The sequence below is a fragment of the Asterias amurensis genome, chromosome 10, assembly GCF_032118995.1.
Source record: "Asterias amurensis chromosome 10, ASM3211899v1".
NCBI classification, from domain to species: domain Eukaryota; kingdom Metazoa; phylum Echinodermata; class Asteroidea; order Forcipulatida; family Asteriidae; genus Asterias; species Asterias amurensis.
Window position 1 is genome coordinate 4,784,498 of NC_092657.1, and position 18,891 is coordinate 4,803,388.

The window sequence follows — 18,891 nt, forward strand, 5'->3', positions numbered from 1 at the left end:
CAAATACTGGTTAAAGGTTTTACTTAGATATGGCACAGCAATTATGCAAATATCAGTATATGCCACCATTGTTTACATTTGAGGGCGTTTTGTTTATGACGTCATCGTATAGCCGTGGATTTCGCCTAAAAATTGTTTTCGCTACACTTCAATCATACAGGACAACCAAGAAAATGAGAACAAAAACAACACACCCCCAAAACAACCTATCGGTTCGCTGATTACATATGATATTTTTCTTACGCCCTACATTGGAGTCCCGTATACTTGAAAAAATAAACCTTGGTTAAAGTTACTGATACATGTACACGTACGTTAGCAACGTGTTGAACCTTCAACTGGTGGAATGGGTACTTTCAATTTCGTCAATGGGTTTGCTTTGAATAACTTTCATGGGACGGTGAACCCGTACAATTCTCACAGAAGTTAACCACCGGAGCTTTGCAGGCGCGCCTATTGTGTCACAACCAGTTGGGTAAAGTCTAAATCCATTATAGAAATTGCTAGCCAAGAGGTCGATACTGCGTTATAGAGGAGACAGTATAGCGACGTTAACTTGCCTACTTCAACTTTATCGTCAGGTATTCTTGACTGCTGAAAACTCAGGTATGTATGTGAAGATCTTTGTACCCCCAAATCATTGTTGTCTGAAACACAGAGAACATGTTCATTCGTAACAACCCTAGTACTAAGAAACTCTTTATGAACATGTCAGTCAAAACACAGTTAACATTCTGAACTGCATTTTGCATAATTTCCACGCCATGCTTTGACAATGTTGGTCGTTCATGACATGGTGTTTGCAAGTATTTTAACCCCCCATGAGCAAACAATGTGAGCGTCTTGTTTACCGACCCCTCGACTTAAGAATATACGAGTACACACGTAGAATGTTAACACTGTAGACTAATGGCAAAGATTAGGGACTATTCGCTTTAAGGTGATGGCAAGTTTAGAAGATGGCGTGGTAAAGGAATTATCTGTCTTAACAATATTGGGCATTTTTGTCTTGGAACTCGTCACAACGAATCTACATTAAAAACAACTCCTAAATCTATTAAACATACTGGAATAATTATACTTTTAAACAGTTCGTTCTTATGACTTGAAGTTGTAAAGTTGTTACTCAACGGAATACATGTATATGGTTTCAAATTTCAATAATAAAATTGGTGAAGGAAGGTTGGAAGATGGCGTGATATGGGAAATTTTCTGTCTTTACAATATTGGGCAATGTTGGCTTGGCTGCGTCTTAAAGCTATGTCGAGTAGGCTATAAACCCATCATAACGAGCAAATGGAACCAACTTTTAATTACTATTAAAAGTACATCTTTAAAAAGGTTATTTTCATTACTTGAGAGTAAAAGTTGCAACACTAAACGAAGTATTATAATGTGTATTTTTTTAATAAGTTAATGTTCGTTGAGATACAAAATAATACTTAATGAATTGTCATTTTTTGTTTAATTACGTGAATGTCCTTTTATAATGTAAAATTAATTATTTGTATACAAAAATGTCCGGCAAGGTCAACATCTTCCGCCCATTTATATATTATATACTGTATATGTTTTATATTTTTTTTCAAGTTCAACAATCGCCCAATCGTCAAAATGGCTCCTTGGTCCCAACAGAATAGTAATTAATTTGACTTGGTTTGATTTGATCTGAACACAAAGCACAAAATAATCATAAACGATGCAGGAATCTCAATTTAGTACGAGGTACGAAGTATCTTGTAAGAAGGTACGAATTCGTGTCCAAGGTACGAAGTGTCAAAAGTCACTTCGTACCTTGCAAAGGTAAGAAGTGTCCAGGGTACGAAGTGGCAAAGGTACGGAGTGTCCTGACACCAACGAAGTACATGTATAGTTTAAGAATTCAATGATAAAGTTTGTGATGGAAAATGCGAAGATGGCGAAATTTGTAGTTTTCTTTATACCACCTATCAGTCGAAAGCATTTTGATCGTCACAGAAGAATCATATCGGGGGTTCCATTTCTACATTTCATCTCAAAGATACTTATTAAAGGCACTGGACATTATTGGTATTTAATCAAAATAAATGTTAGTATAAAAACTTACTTGGTTATAATGAGCAATGGAGAGCTGTTGATAGTATCAAACATTGTGAGAAACTGCTCACTCTGAAGTAAACTAAAATATTTGAATTTGATTTCGAGATCTCAGATTTAGATTTTGTGGTCCCGAAATCAAGCATCTAAAAGCACACAACTTGTGCAACAAGGGTGTTTATTTCTTCCATTATTACCTCGCAACTTCGACGACCAATTGAGTTCAAATTTTCACAGATTTGTATATGCACATGTTAAGATACACCAAGTGAGAAGACTGGTCTTTGACAGTTTAAGGTGTCCAGTGTCTTTATTAGTTATATATTTAGTTTATAAGCTTCAAGTTATGAAAAGACTATTTTTAATGTTGATACTATTGTTCGTTAAGATGAGTGTAGAATTTTGGTGTTTAGATTTTGGAAGGCTGCCAAATCAAAAGTGCTTTCGACTGATAGGTGGTAAAGAAACCACAAATTTCGCCATCTTCACATTTTCCATCATTATGTTAAAAATTATAGATTGAATTTTTTATGCACGGGGAAAAAAGTTCACTTCAAATGAACATATTTCTTAGCCAAGAAATTAATTCTGTTTTACATATAAAAATGACCGGAAACTTTACCTGACTTGGCTATCATTAGAAATTATGGATCATACTTTTTAGATTATACTTTTAATGCAGGTGAAAAAGTTCACTTCAAATGAACATATTTCTTAGCCAAGAAATTAATTCTGTTTTACATATAAAAATGACCGGAAACTTTACCTGACTTAGCTATCATTAGAAATTATGGATCATACTTTTTAGATTATACTTTTAATGCAGGTGAAAAAGTTCACTTCAAATGAACATATTTCTCAGCCAACAAATTGATACTATTATACATATAAAATATGATTTGAATCTTTTTCTGACTTAAAAATATAGATTACATGTATGCTTTTTAGATGCAGGTGAAAAAGTTCACTTCAAATGAAAATAGTTCTTAGCCAACAAATTGATACTGGTATACTCAGTGTACACACTAAATGTAATTTGAATCTTTAGGCTGACTTGAGATATAATGTTTAGATTATACTTTTTATGCAGGGGAAATTAAAAGACCACTTCAGATAAAAATAGTTCTCAGCAAACAAATTATTCTGTTTTACATACAAAATATGACCGGAAACTTTACCGGACTTGGTATCATTAGAAATTATGGATCACACTTTTTATTCAGAGTAAAAAGGTAACTTCAAATGAAAATATTTCTCAGCCAAACAGTTGATACTAAAATATGGTTCTGACTTAGCTATCATTACAAATTATGGATCATACTTTGTATTCAGGGGAAACAAGTTCACACCTATAAAGAGTGTATAGTACAGTACTGTGTTGGTGCATTTCAATTGGCTACGCCCTATCGGCAGGCAGTAACAATACGTTCCGAATACAACAATCAAAATCCAAAAGGCCTGTGAAAAATGAATTTGTGTTTCGTTCCAAAAGAGTCCTTCTAAAGATGGAATGTATACTTAGGTATCTACCTCTCCTGACGATGACTAGATCAAGCTAGTCGAAACGTTAAGACCAATTCAAGAACTGACGATCCGCGGTAGTACAGTTAATTAAGATCCTATATAAGCTAAAGTAGTAGTCCCATCCTACTTCTATACCATCCGCCCGGGTAATATATAGTTAATAAGCAGGACAGTTCTTTTCAGAACTGAGAAGTCTCCCGAACATCCAAACAATCTACTCCGCGGTAGTAAAATAAAGAAAGACAGTTCTCTGAGAACAAACTCTACCTGGCAAGTAGATACACACATGGTGTTACCGCAAACCAAATATATATATACCTCATCAGGTTAAGACCCTATGTTTTCTCAACATTTTGCATTATAAAGTCATATTGGGCCCTTGAACTGAATAACTTGAAAAAGTAACTGCACTTTGAAAAAGTAACTTTAGTTTGAACAAGTAACTGATCGTGCACAAAAGAGGGTGGATGAGTAGAAACGTCATTCACCTTAACAACTATACACCAAAGCACCTCAGAGTAAAACCGCATGTTTTAATTGACATTGTTCTGAGAACTGCACTAAAAGTAACTGGTAAATTGTCAAAACATGACAATTTATTGTTGGGAAGTTGTGGACGAGAAACTTAATTTTCCGTTTGATTTGCCTCGGCTGTTCCCACACAATATTGCCAAGTTCTTTTTTTTCTCTGGTTCTCTGGAAGGTCAAGTTTTACGCATTTGTGCGTCATAAAGGGATTGTAAATAGTTCCCATAGCTAACGAAACAAACCACAACACTGACAGCATTATACCTGAACTATTCGTGGCCTTTGTTAGAAAATCTTTACCACGAGAGATGTGGCCCTACGATAAACAAGACCACTTAGAGTTTTTTTTTATCGTATATAAGGACGCCATCTTGTTTTGTTCACCAATCCAAAGGCACTTGGACACCTTTGGTAATTGTCAAAGTCCATTATTTTCATGTATAGTGTTTCCCAATAAATGCATACGATAACAAACATGTGAAAGTGTTGACTTTATTGGTCATTGCAGCTGCAAGACAACAGTGAAAGAAAAATAATTTTACATTGGACTGACAAGTGCACCAAAAGCCAAGCAGAAAAAAGAGCGAATGGTTAAGAAAATAATAATGAGCCATTGAAACGAACATCTTAAAAATCTTGTGAAACACAACCACAACACACGTACACGAACATAAAATCCAACATGATTTGGTTCTATTATTGACTGAGAGCTGCACTTCGAAAAAGTAACTGGTCGTGTAAAAAAGAGGGCGAATGAGTAAGGGCACCACACACGCCCATCCCAAACCACCACACCCAAATGTTAACATCAAACTTAATAATTCTGTTATGTGGTCTAAGCGCGCACTTCGAAAAAGTAACTGGAACCTCATACACCCTATAACCATGGAGGTACCACCACATCCTAACCTTTCCATTTGCATTGCTTGATTCATTATAAACTGGGAACAACACTTTAAAAAAGGGAACTGGTCATGCAGAAAAGAGGGCGAATGAGTCACCTTCAAATCCAATATCATTTGATTCTGTAAAACGTTCTTGGGATTATGAACGCAATACTTTTTCTGGTCCAAATATTTTGATTAACCTCATGGGTGCGGATTAAGCGTGGAAAAACACGGTGAACATGGGATAGGGAAGGTATATTGATGGCAATAAAAGCTACTGTTATAAACCACATAGGGAAACTGACTGGGCACATTTTAACTAATTTTGTGGCGTGTCTCGGCGGAGCTGTGTAGTTTACTAGACCAATTTAATATCGAGCTGCTTTAAAAGAGGCTTTAGTATACAGCATTTTTGAGAAAAACTTCACTTCGAAGTAATAATATGGTTGTGTAGTAAAAAAAAATAACCCGGCTTTTATGTCTTAAAATTTGAACATGAAAATTGTTTATTCCTGTTGGGGATGCTTCTTCCTGCATGTACATATTCGCTCCGGATTTCAGACGATATCTGATAAACGCGACCACATTTTTAAATGAAATGCTTGATAGTTTTGCACTGCGCACTAGATACTATTATAACACTTCCTATTTATAATAACTTATATTAAAAATAAAAATGATGGTGTCAGCTCACCATGGCTTTTTTGGGGGGTATATTTTGGTCTAGCTGTAATATGAGATGTTTAATAATTATGGTCAATTAGGGTATGATGTATGCTTGATACGTGTGTACAGCCGTCGATTTCACCAAACTCTTCCTATAACTTAAGTTCCGTATCCAAAGACGTTAGGACGCATTGAACCCATCCTAAGTTAGGATGGGTTTAATACGCTAAAACTCCAGATATAATTATATAATTAACCCTATATTATTATTATAACTCTTTCTATTTATAATATTTTCCCCACAGAATGGTGTCAGGTCGTGATGGCTTCCTCTTGTTTATCGGGGGGCTCGATGTAATCTTCGGGAACCTTCTAGTCATATTCGGGAAGGATGCTTATACATTCGCAAACGCAACCGCCAATGACCATGCAGCTAGAGGGGCACCTATGTGGACCGGTGTTGGGGTAAGTCCAACCTCGTCCCCCAGGGTGTGTCGAGCGGTTACACGGTTGACCCGCTCTCTCACCCTGGTATTGGATCATTTGCATATCCAAATGTTTCGGATACGTATGCAAATTCAAATAGTCTGGCTACTTTTCGAAATATCACATCTTTGTCATAATCTCGTTGTACGGTACCATATTTAATAGCTTGTTTGTACATTGTTGGTATGCCGCCGGTGACTGGTTGAACCTATGAGTATGGTACATATTCTAATATTATTGTAAAGTCGTTTTCCAATCAGGGTCCAAGTCAGGAGTTTCCATCCCAGGGTTTACTATACTATAGTCTTGGCCCAAGACGATCGTGCTTGATTCTGGATAGTGCACTACGCGCGGTTGAGCTTGCAGAGTGTAGTATAGGGCCGTGTCCGAATTGGCGACTTCGGCTACAGCTACGGCTAGGGCGCGCGCGTCTGCTATTCTTCAACATTGGTAGACGCGCTGATCTAGCCGTAGCTGTAGCCAAAGTCGCCAATTCGGACACGGCCTAGATTTCGAGCCGTCCACGTAACTAAATCAAACCGTGGCGGGCGCGCTTTGGCGATTCAACCGCGCGAAGTACACTATCCAGAATCGAGCACCATCGTCTTGGGCCAAGACTAACTATACTATTGTAAACATGGTTGAAAATAAAGTAAACCATATGGGGACAAGGTTCGTGTTAGTCTATCCTGAAAATATGACGTCACACTTCGAGGCTCGTGAATAACGCTAGAGACCGGCCTCCAGCCGGGATGTACATTCACCTTTGACCTACATTAATTTCATATAAACATTCGTAGTGTTGAATTCTGCACCAAAATTAACTTATGGAAGTATATGCACATGCATGTACTGTATACAACACACGTACGTTTATTTATAAATCCTTTTATTGACTATTTTCTTTATCGATTACCGAATTGATTTATTTGTATGTTTTTTTTAAATAGATTATAATGATCGGTCTTGGGAACTTGATCATCGTTGCAACCAGAAGCAAGAAGAAGTCCCGTTCGCTGGTAAGCATTTAAGATAGTCAACGGGCGCCTTGACGTAGTCTTCGGACTATCAATATTGGCAAGTAAAACGACTATCACACGGCTGCCGCGTTTTTTGGGCATACAAACAATAATTTATTGTCTGCTTCGAGAGCTATGGTTAAAACGACGACTCCGATCCCGAAGTGATCCCCGGCGGAGCGTTCTATTTTCCCGACTAGCATAATTTCTATTTTTATAAAACTGTTTCCGGTAAGAACTGTATAAATGCTTGCTAACCCGCAATTATAGGCACACGAGTGACGTCACAATGCAAACCCATAGTGAGCGTGCATGAGTGCCCAGAAATTTTCAGCTTACTTGAGAAATCATGGTGAAATACGCGTTTTGCTTACGCACATTTTTTTCTGCTGCAGTAAGCACAGTTTACGGGTATTATGGCATTTGGCCCAGAAGTTGAATTCGATGCTCTTAACCACTCGGCCACTCTTTAAATGTTTTTTTTTTTTTTCAGATCAACTTTGGTTCTCTTATGCTCAACCTGACCGGAGTTCTACTCTCATCGCTCCTGATTGGGTTCTACACATGGGGTTCGTGGTCCGCCATCTCCGCTAACCCGTATGTTGTGATCGATGTCTCAGCGTACGCAACAGCCATCTTGATGACCATCTGCATCTTCCTGGTCAGTATGATGGCGATGTTCATGGACTGCTGCAGCTTTGCCCTGTTCGGCGGCTACAATGGGGCAGATAATTACGGGGTGAGTATGGACTGAACTATATTATTCTGAACTATATCTGAGCTATTATTCTGAACTATTATTCTGAACTTTATAATGAACTATTATTATGAGCTATTGTTCTTAACTATATCTGAACTATTATTCTGAACTATACTATTCTGAACTATATCTGAACTATATTATTCTGAACTATATTATTCTGAACTAGATCTGAACTATCTGAACTATTATTCAGAACTATATCTGAACTGTATTATTCTGAACTATATCTGAACTGTTATTCTGAACTATTATTCTGAACTATTATTCTGAACTATTATTCTGAACTATTATTCTGAACTTTATCTCAACTACATAAATTATTCTGAACTATATCTAAACTATTATACCTATTATTCAAATCAATTCATTTACATTTTTCCGCAAAACATTATAATTTCCACAATATTATAGAACTACATTATGCTGAACTATTTTATTCACTTCTGAATTGTTCAATTCTGATATCAATATATATTTGGTTTACGGTAACACCATGTGTGTATCTACTTGCCAGGTAGAGTTTGTTCTAACTGTCTTGCTTTATTCTACTACCGCGGAGTAGATGTTCGGGGGATTCAGATATCAATTATTTGGTTTGCGGTAACACCATGTGTGTATCTACTTGCCAAGTAGAGTTTGTTCCAACTGTCTTGCTTTATTCTACTACCGCGGAGTTCGGAGGTTCGGGAGACTTCTCAGTTATGAAAAGAACTGTCCTGCTTTTTAACTGTTACCCAGGCGGATGGTATTGAAAATTGGCTGGGACTAATAGCATCGTGATTAACTGTACTACCGTGGAGTCGGTTCTTAAATTGGTCTCAACGTTTCGACTAGCTTGCTCTAGTCATCGTCAGGAGACTGACATACTATATGATTTAATTGCAGCCTTCATTAAAAACGTCTTTATTTTCTAACAGCCACCAAGTCGTCCACGATACTACGACGGACATTACGGTCCACCCGCCCACATCTACAAACAATAGACGTCTTCACAAAATGGAAAAACCAATCTTCAGTGCAGGTATGTTGACCACTATTGGTAGTTTTAAGAGATGTCAAATTTGCATCGGGGATAAATATTAATTTTGGTTTTTACCCAGACGAATTCACAAAATAGAAAAACCAATCTTCAGTGCAGGTATGTTGAATTTAGAGGTCACTGGACACTATTGGTAATTTTAAGAGATGTTAAATTTGCATCGGGGATAAAGAATATTAATTTTGGTTATAACCCATACACCGATGTGTGTTAGCACTGTATACTCGGTACTTTCCTGAGTCCTGTGAACAAAATATCACAGGCATGTTACTCGGGTGGGATTCGAACCCACGAAGAGTGTCTTACCAACAAGACTATACCGAGGTTGCCCGGTAGCTAGAGGCAGTGGTAATTATTAAAAAAATAACTGTAGCATACTTTTTAACAAGCGATGGAGAACTGTTGATAGTATTAAACATTGTGGGAAATTTATCGCGCGAATATAGAAAAGACTTCAGCTGAAGTATTTTACTTTGCATCAGAAAGCATTTTTCTTTCACTATACCCTCTCACAAATTCGATGACCAATATTGAAGCACAGAGCCCCACAGGTTCTGACACATTGTTGTAATTAAACAATCTATTAATTGCATGACCCGAAAAACGTCACTATTCAAAAGCTTTTGAGGGCCTACAAATTATGATAATCAGCTTGTCACATAAATTCTGCTCTTAAATCTTGCTTTTAACATAAACTGGTTGCCAACCAAAAATCCATGAAGTTACTTCTTTGCAACTGGTGCCCCACTCATTATGTTTTAGTTTTGCTTAGCAAGGAAATTTGCTAAACAGTATTTGCCTGCTTATCAGCTTTATGAAATCGGGTCCTGGCCTCGACCTAAAAACAGCTAACATTAATGTAAGAAGTACCTATAGACTATGTGAACCTTGTTTACAATAAGTGTGACCTTGTACATTCTTTGAGTTTTCTGGCAGGCAAGATACTACACTGGTCCTATGAGAAAGTTGACATTTTGTGTCATAATTTCCCCATGAAACAAACAGTTATGAAAGTAAAAGCTGGACAAGTTTTGGGATGTGCCCCCTTTTACCATATAAAAAGTTGATAAGAATTAGACAGTGCAATCTTCATAATATATACGATTTTATGTTTTCTTCCATTGAGCTGTGTACAAATCATGCCTGCAGGAAGTCCAGGCTCTGTGGCTCTTTTGTAAACATGTGATGTCACATGTCACATCGTCTTTTTCTAAATAGTAAATTTGCGAATACAACCATATTTGTATAAGATCTCTTTTGAGTGAGTGTTGGCACTGGAAGGAGGCGGTGTGTTCTCGACGTTTCGAACAGTATACTCTACTCGTCTTCAGGAGAAAGAGTATATTGCTTGAAACGTCGAGACCAGGCCGGCTGCTTTCAGAGCCAACACTCCCTCCAAAGAGTTATTATAAATCGTTGTACCTGCCAGTTTACAGTTTAGATAGTTATTTCTTAATTGTCATACCATACCAAGCAAAGCTTTTTATACAACTTAACAATATTGTATTTATATTTTACCTTTTTTGTATAGGTACCAGTGAAATCAACCAAAGCTTGCTCAAGAAGTGGTTAATCTACCGTTTAAAAATCAACTCTTAGAAAGTACATGTATTCTGAAAATGACCAAGATCGGTACCATAAAAAATAAAAAATAATAATAACAATGTTGAACGTTTCTAGTGGCCGTGTCTGTCAATGGTGACATTCCTGGTGCAAAAACAAGAACTCTGACATCACAAGACAACCAAAAGTTAAGGCTATGGTTTCCCCAAAAAATATGTTTTGAGATGAGTTTTACATTTTCAACAAAATACGAAAAATCGTGGTTTTATCTTGAAAACAAAAATCAAAATGAAGGGCTTCCACGAATACAGTTTTTTGTAGTTCTATTAGTGTTTTTGTTATTTTAGAACAAAGTGACGACACGTTGCCTTGGATCGGTCGAGTTGGTCCATACCATAAAAAGCATTTGAATCCGTTTGTTATGAAATGCATATGATTAGAAAGATAATTTTAAGAGTAGAATTGAACGACCCCCACAAATATGCCTCGGAATTGCATGGTTGTCCGCATACGTCATGAACTTACACGGCACGGCATTTTGTGGAGTCAAGTTTTTGGCTCCACAAAATGGCCGACCGTGTTAGTTCGCAAAGTAAAAGTAAAACTACGCAGTTTGGATGCACGTTTGTGTGGATTATTACATCTACTTTTAAAACATCTTTCTTCAATTCAATTCAATGGGCATGTATTATCTTACCATATTCATTTCATAACAAATGGTTTGAAATGCTTTCATGGACCAACTCGACCGATCCAAGGTAAACTTCTATGGGTGCGTTCGTTTAGCTTCCCTGGGTCGACCCCGGTGTGCGGCTTTTTTTTCCAGGACAAACGTGGGTAATTATCTGCACACGTTCGTCCTGGAATAAAAAAAAAAACGCCACACACCGGGGTCGACCCAGGGAAGCTAAACGAACGCACCTAATGTTCGTGCTTTCTATTTAAGTTTCTTGTATTAAACGAAATTTAAGGAAGTTTACAGGAAATATACTGAATACCGAGTTAGAGAGTAGGCCTATACCTAAGTGTTCTAGGGAAAATAAGAAAAAAGGGGTTTTCCTTTGTGGGGTTTACATCTGAAGTGCGTCCATGATGTATATTTTCAGAATAATAAGCGCGATAGATTAAAACAATTTCAATATGGTTAAAAAAATAAATATCATACAAGTGTTAATAATCGTATACTTGATTTTCGTCAATTGTTATGGTTGAGGGTTTAAAATAAGTAGAATTTGATCATGATTCCTGTTTTATATATTTTTGTGATAATTACAAGTTTCTTGCTCAGTTGAGTTATTAGCAAAATGTACATAATCATAAACATTTGTTTATTTTTAAGTTTGTACCTTAATTTTTTTATTTCTTTTTTTATTTTGTCATAATTTTTAATGTTTCTTTTTGTAGAAACCAATAGATTTTTTCCCCGATTTTTTGTTATCTTCATTTTATATATATATTTGTTCCCCTCATTTTTATCGTAAACTTTGTAGAAACCAGTAGATTTTTCCCCGGGATGTTTATTTATGTGTTGACTTGTTTATATTTGTTATTTAATTTTATTTGAACGTTGTTGACCCAGGGGTTTGGTGGGGTGTTCTCAGATTTTAATCATGATTATTATCGTAGAAATCATTTAATTATGGTCAACTTATACTCCCAGACGTTAATCGATTAATACAAATACGTTGGATTTTATTTAATTGATTGATTTGTCAGTCAGTCATCAGTATAATTAACAATTTGCTGGACTCAAAAGAAAGAAGGTTATGTATAGTTGTTTTTGTTCTAATGACGATTAGTTCAACCCTACCATTAATATACTCTCCATGCCAAACTGTCCTTTACTACCATTTACCGCTGTCATGTTTAAAGGCACTGGACACTCGTTAATTACACAGTAAAATTGTTGGAATAAAAACTTATTGGGTAACGAGCAATGGAGAGCTATTAAAGGTATAGGAAAAGTTTTCGTATGGCGCCACCACTTTTTCATTCGACGTGAAATAATAAATAGTATTTAATTTACCTCAATAAGATATCCCTTTTTGTACAAGTGAGTGGTGGGATAACTTTTCGTATGGCGCCACTTCTTTTTCACTCATTTTTACAAAAAGGGATATATCAATCAGGTAAATTAGATACTATATTATTTTATTTCGAATGAAAAAGTGGTGGCGCCATACGGAAACTTTTCCGAGTGGTGGCGTGATTATACGGAAAGTTATCCACCAGAAAGATAAACCCTTAAACAAAAGGGAGGTGGCATACAAAATTAAATTCTCGGAATGTATTTAAAGAAATTCTAAAACAGCATTGTTAAAAACTCACCTGTCGCTCAATACTGTTGCCCAACGCCTGAAAAACACCCAGCACAGAAACCATAATGTCCGATTGGTCACTGATTCTTTGCCATTCATTCCCATTGCATTGTGTCACTGCGTCCATGTGACGACTTTTCAAAATGGCCGCCAAAAAGGTTAGAGTCCACAGAAACAAAGAGCTCCACATGACTTTAGTAGCGTTTGATGCACATTTCATGCGAAGCAACTGTGACGACTTTACACAGTGGACGCTTGTTCAGTCCACTCAGTCCACTAATTTACCTCAAAGAGATATCCCTTGTTGTAAAAATGAGTGAAAATGTAGTTGAAATGGAGTGAAAATCCACTTTTAGTCTTCTTAAGATATGTCAAGACTTGGATGGAGAGCTTTTCACGAAATCATGATGAACAACCACGATAAGGGTATCCGATGGAGAACCCCTTGAGAGCTCCTTGAATTTCAGCCAAATGATGCATTTCACTGAGATTTTACGGTGGTTTCACAGCAAAGATTGTTGTTGAGTTCTGCCCCAAAGCCAGTGTAGGTGTTCCGGGCTCAAAACACATGTTTTGGTGTGTCATAGCCGCTCTGCGACGACTATGAATGATGCTCTGCCCGCACCCGTTGTAATGTGACCGGGTGGGGCAGGGATGCCACTGGCCCGCGTGGACTAAAGTGTATTCTCCCCATTAGCCGTTCAGAGTTAAACATGATTCTTTCTCAGGTCAAAACGATTCTCTAGTTATCCTAGTGTTGTCGAAGAAGCCATTTGCTGTCAATAAAGACTCCTTTCAAATTGTACATTCGAAATTCTGAGACTTTAACATTCCAGGTCAAAACGATTATCTAAAGTTCTATCGTTATCGATGGAACCATTTACCATACCTCATTGCAATTGCGTGGTCTTCTTTCGTTCCACTGCGTTCAAAATACTAGACAGTGGTATTAGACAAGTTGTACACGCAAACCACTAGAAATCTTTGCTCTGCAAAAAATAAGTGTTAAACATTCTTTCACTGCTCTAGAATTGCAAGGGTTGTGGGTTCGAATCCCACCCGAGTAACATGCCTGTGATATTTTGTTCACAGGACTCGGGAAAGTACTGAGTATGCAGTGCTAACACACATCGGTGTATAGGTAAAAACCAATATTAATATTCTTTATCCCCGATGCAAATTTTACATAATTTATATTATATTCTTTCCTGGGTCAAAACGATATCCATCAATATTGTTCAATCGTTGATGAAGGAGCCGTTTGCTGTCCAGACTGGATTCAAAGTTATACATTAAAACAACAAGACTCGTAAGCCAATGGTGCAATTACCCCCGAGGAAAAACTGCTTAACAATGTCATCGCTAATAGAAACAATGTAAACTCAATTAATTTTAGTTGATAACCTGTTTCTGTTATAAAGCAACAATTGTCTGTGTATAGCAGGTTCCCATTGCATGGCTCTGCAAGGAACCTGCGCTTGCGGAAGCAGGGAATTATGTGATTACGTCAAGCGGTGTAATTAATGGGTTAGCGGCGAATTTTGGTTTTTGCACGTGCTTACTCCACTAACAACATGCTTATACATCAGCTTAGCGCAGAAATTCGGCGCTTGCACAGTAAGCGAGGAATCGTAATCGTCGTAAGCGCCAAATTCGTCGGTAAGCAGAGCCATGAAATTGGGTCAAGTTTTTCTGCAGCTTTATGAAAGGTCCATAGTCATGAAGTTTGACAACCGGGAGCGTGTTGGCTTGAGTTCCGGTCTTAAAGGAATTGGGTACTAAGCTTTTACAAAATGTCCATAGATTAACATTAAACTTACAGGGTTTGAAGATAATGATAGTGTAAAGCTTCCCTTCAAATATTACTTACTACGGTGCTGTAGTTTTTTAGAAATGAGTAAAACAATGAAATGAAAATTTGTAAATGCTTAACATAATTTTGGTCTCATGAGACGAAAATTATTTTCATGACATTGTTTTATACTCAATACCCCAAAACTACAGCACCTCAACATGTAATATTTTCAGGGAAGCTTTCTACTATATCTTCAAACTGTGTAAGTTTAGTGTATATCTGTGGACATTGTTTTTTTTTGTCCTACAAAAAGTACATACACCCTTTAACACCTGTGTCCTTGAGTAAGAAAACTAAACGTAATTGTTTTGTCTTTCGGTTTGTACAGTTTCCGCGTGTTGTTTAAAAAAAGAAAAAGAAAACCCAGCACGATATAGACTTTCTGCACTACATGAAGGCATGTCACGTTTGGTGTTTATCAAAGAACAGTGTTGAATCTCACACGGGGTATCCCAACATAATGTGTACCTATACAAATGTGAACATTTGGGCTCAATGTTGGTCATCGAAGTTGCAAGAAAAAAATAAAAGAAAAAACTCCATTGTTGCACGGTTCAGGCCTGATAGACATTTCTCAGATGGAAATATTTTAGTGAAAAAATTCCTCTTTCTCAAAAACTACATTAATGGTAATGTAGATTTGGAGAAAGAGGATATTTTCACTAAAATATTTCCATCTAATGTAGATTTGGAGAAAGAGGAATTGTTTTACTAAAATATTTCCATCTGAGAAATGTCTTCATACTTCAGAGAGAGTCATTTCTCACAATGTTAAATACCACAGCTCTCCATTGCTCGTTCCCAAGTATTATGCTATATTTTGAGTAGTTACCAAACGTGTCCAGTGCCTTTAAGTAGGTATTCATAAATACCTCAGACAGTTTCGCTATTTCTATTGGTGGAGAGCGCGTCACGTGGGGGTGTCTAAACCTTTGATAATGACCAGTGTTTGTAACCGGTTGTGAGCGGATACTCCGCGCTAGTCTTGGTGCAAGCACAGCCATGAATTTGGGCCCATGTCTTCACACTGCTATTCCCTTTGTCCTCAACCATTAATAACCGGCCATTACAGATGGTGACGTAATCCCAATAGGGATCTTCCCAAGAACTGAAGGCCGAGCCAAAAGACAAAAGGAAAGTGATGTTATAGTCCAGAAAAGAAAACCTTATCGACAACAGGATGAAGTTTCAAGGCTATTTTCACCACGTCCTGTGTGGTGACAATGATTCGAAACTTTATCAGTGGGTTCAGTCGGCGCACCTTAGCGCGGAAAACGGCGCCCTGTACTTAATTATGTGATTCTCTGCGTCGTAAAACGCCCAAATTCCGTGGTAAGCAGCGCCACTAAAAAAAAACCTGGCCACAACGTTTAATAGACCAATAGCTCCAGCTACCAATAACACTTTTTCCTGTTGTTCTGATGACGACTCCATACCATGAACCACCTTTTAAAATGTGAGCTGATTGTAAAGGTAAACTGACGTAAAACAGGAGATCTACCTTTTAGTGAATGACACTATTTATAAGCAACGCCAGAACGTTTTGCTGAGTATTCTACTTCCAGTCAGAGATTTACATTGGGCACGAAATTCAACTGCAAAGAAAAACTGAAAAACAACGCACTATTACAGTATAACTCTATCAACGGCAAAGAAAAACGGTAAAATAACGCAATACTCAACGGTATTAAAGGAGAACTGTAAAACAACGCAAGGCTACAGTATACCGATCAACGGCAAATAAAAACTGTAAAAGAACGCAAAACAACGGTAAAGAAAAACTGGAAAAACAACGCAACACGACAGTTTAACTCAACCGCAAGGAAAAACTGTCAGACAACGCAATACTACAGTATAACTCAGCGGGTAAATTAAAACTGTGTATTTAAAAACTGCGCATTTAAAACAACTGTGTAAAACAACGCATTACAAATAAAAGCAACCTAAGATCAACTTGTTTGCCTTCGAACTGCATACCATTGACTTTGATTTTTTTTTTTAAGGGTAAATATGACGCTTTTGTTTATTGCCGTTCTGTTTGGTTCTGCTAGTCTGCTTGTAGCGCAAGATGGACGGATACCGCTGTCGGAATACCCTGCCGAATTCTACAGCGAGGGTGACCAGAACGTCAATGGGCAAGGTCTCCTTATCTGCTCGATAATGTCACCTCTACAGCAGAGACCCAATGTGAACAGGGTTGATATCCTCTACAACAATGAAGTTATCGATGATAGTGATAGGAACTACTTCTTAACCACTGTTTTAACTGATACAGAATACGCTGTGCATGTTGTCATTTATGATTTGTCACGAGCCAACTCGGGGCTTTACACGTGCAGGGCATTCGGGCTAAGTGGCGAACTCGTAGCTGAGGCGGTCCTTCAGTTCGATGTGAACTACCTGCCAGAGTCGTTGTACCCGACGTGTTCTATGCTCGGCTCAAGACCCTCTGGTGAACCCATCCAACACGGGGAGTCCGTGACTCTCCTGTGCTCATCCAAAGTGGGGAGCCCTGCCGTGCAACTGACATGGCAGGATGACAGAGCCGAGTTTAAGTCAGTACTCCAGACAGAAAGTAAACAATACGTCCAATCTGAAGTGACATTGGACGCCGTCTACGCAATGGATGGTGCGGAGCTAACGTGCGTATCTCGAAGCGAGGCGTTCCCAGACTATAGAGGGAGCTGCACCCTCGGTCCGTTGATTATAGCGCCACCTAGCGATGATGGAACGACGATGATGAGCACAGACGCTCAGCAAACGACATTGGCCAATGAAAACATCGACCAAGGTGGTACCACACAGGGCGGTAGCGAAGTAAGCACATCATCAGGTATCGAACGGGGTACCAAACCTGACGGTAGCGAAAAGGTGAGCACATCACCAGCTACGCTCCCATCGGCCGGGGACGGCAACCAATTACTCGGTGACGGCTCTGTCTTCGTCGTAGCAGTTGTAGTCTTGTCAACTATGTTGTGCACCTCAATCATCCTCAATATCTACTGTGCTCTTCGGAGTAAAAGACAAACCACAAAGACCGTTCCAGTAGAGATGGTGGCAAGGAACCAAACATCTGATAGCCATTATCAAGGATTGAACAACAGTTCCACCGTCACGCAGGGCCCGTACACAGCTCTGAACACCCCGATAGTCAGCCTGAAAACAGTCACCAAAAAGTCTGAGATTGTCAATTACGCGGAGGCAACGGCTGGGGAGGAAGAATACGCACAGGTCGACAATCCAAAGTCGCCACGGCATTTAGAGGACACCGTAGAGAGGTACCAGGTACCTTCAGAGAATAGTGATTCTGCGTACGTTAATCTGAACATACCGTCACGATCGAAGCTACGATAACAAAAAAGTACCAGCCGTCGATTTCACCAAACTGTTCAATAGGATTAATCTTATGACTTAGGATGAGTTAAGAAATAATTTTGGGAGACTTTTGATGCATTGAACGTTCTTTGATGTGCAAGTGGGTCAAAGGGGGGGGGGGGGGCTAGGGATTAGAGTGAACCGGCTCCCATCGGTTTTATATTCCATTCACGTGAATCTAACACATTCACGTGAATGCTGGTCTACTAGCGATAGATAGCAAAAACGCATTTGAATGGCGGCCATTTTGAAAATCAAAATTTCAAAATGGCGGTCTTGTCAAAATGATCCAATACTCTTTAGTTTGGTCTTCATGGGTTCCTCGACCCTGAAACCATTAGTATAGACACCACAACCAAGTCTCTTTGAGTTTCACGGACCGAGAAATTATAGGCACAATTCGGCGAAAGCGGCCATTTTGAAATGCATCTTTATGCATCCCAACTTGTTCACCGGTAACATCAAAATAATCACTCAGATGGGTCTCACTCAGATGGGTCTCCCGAAGATAATGATACCACTCGCGGAGGATCTGGGGGAATGCAGGGGGTGGGGGGGGGGGGCGTACAGGGTTTCCACTGCAAATTTTATCAGAAATCCAATCATTCAACTACCCGGCTCATTCAATTTCGTGTGGAAATGAATGCCCACCGTTGAATCAGCATTCAAAAGTCAAAAGGAGCAATTCATATCATTTCCATTAGCAAAGTTCAGATGACGTGCAGACTAGGCTTGAACACGAGTCGAATATTAGGAGTACTAACCAAGAATTGTGTACAATGTACGTAGTTT

At 38.3% G+C, this 18,891-nt stretch overlaps 2 protein-coding genes across 4 annotated transcripts; both read left to right on the forward strand.

Moving 5' to 3' along the window:
• Nucleotides 1–449: 449 nt before the first annotated feature.
• Nucleotides 450–11,947, forward strand: LOC139942491 (uncharacterized). Of its 3 annotated transcripts, none has more exons than XR_011786685.1 (7): nucleotides 450–606; nucleotides 5,987–6,146; nucleotides 7,118–7,186; nucleotides 7,680–7,925; nucleotides 8,867–8,970; nucleotides 10,520–11,309; nucleotides 11,454–11,947. XR_011786685.1 is itself a non-coding variant. In XM_071939300.1 (6 exons), the coding sequence occupies exons 2-5, from the start codon at nucleotides 5,988–5,990 to the stop codon at nucleotides 8,930–8,932; spliced, it is 540 nt and encodes a 179-aa protein (XP_071795401.1). In that variant the 5' UTR covers nucleotides 450–606; nucleotide 5,987; the 3' UTR covers nucleotides 8,933–8,970; nucleotides 10,520–11,411. The 3 variants fall into 3 exon arrangements, 1 of the variants encoding a protein (XP_071795401.1); XR_011786684.1 differs by having other exon boundaries at nucleotides 11,459–11,947; XM_071939300.1 differs by lacking the exon at nucleotides 11,454–11,947 and having other exon boundaries at nucleotides 10,520–11,411.
• A 4,177-nt stretch (nucleotides 11,948–16,124) lies between these two features.
• Nucleotides 16,125–18,588, forward strand: LOC139942483 (uncharacterized). Its single transcript, XM_071939288.1, has one exon. It carries the CDS (start codon nucleotides 16,735–16,737, stop codon nucleotides 18,076–18,078), a length of 1,344 nt encoding a protein of 447 aa, XP_071795389.1. The 5' UTR covers nucleotides 16,125–16,734; the 3' UTR covers nucleotides 18,079–18,588.
• The last annotated feature ends 303 nt before the right edge of the window (nucleotides 18,589–18,891 follow it).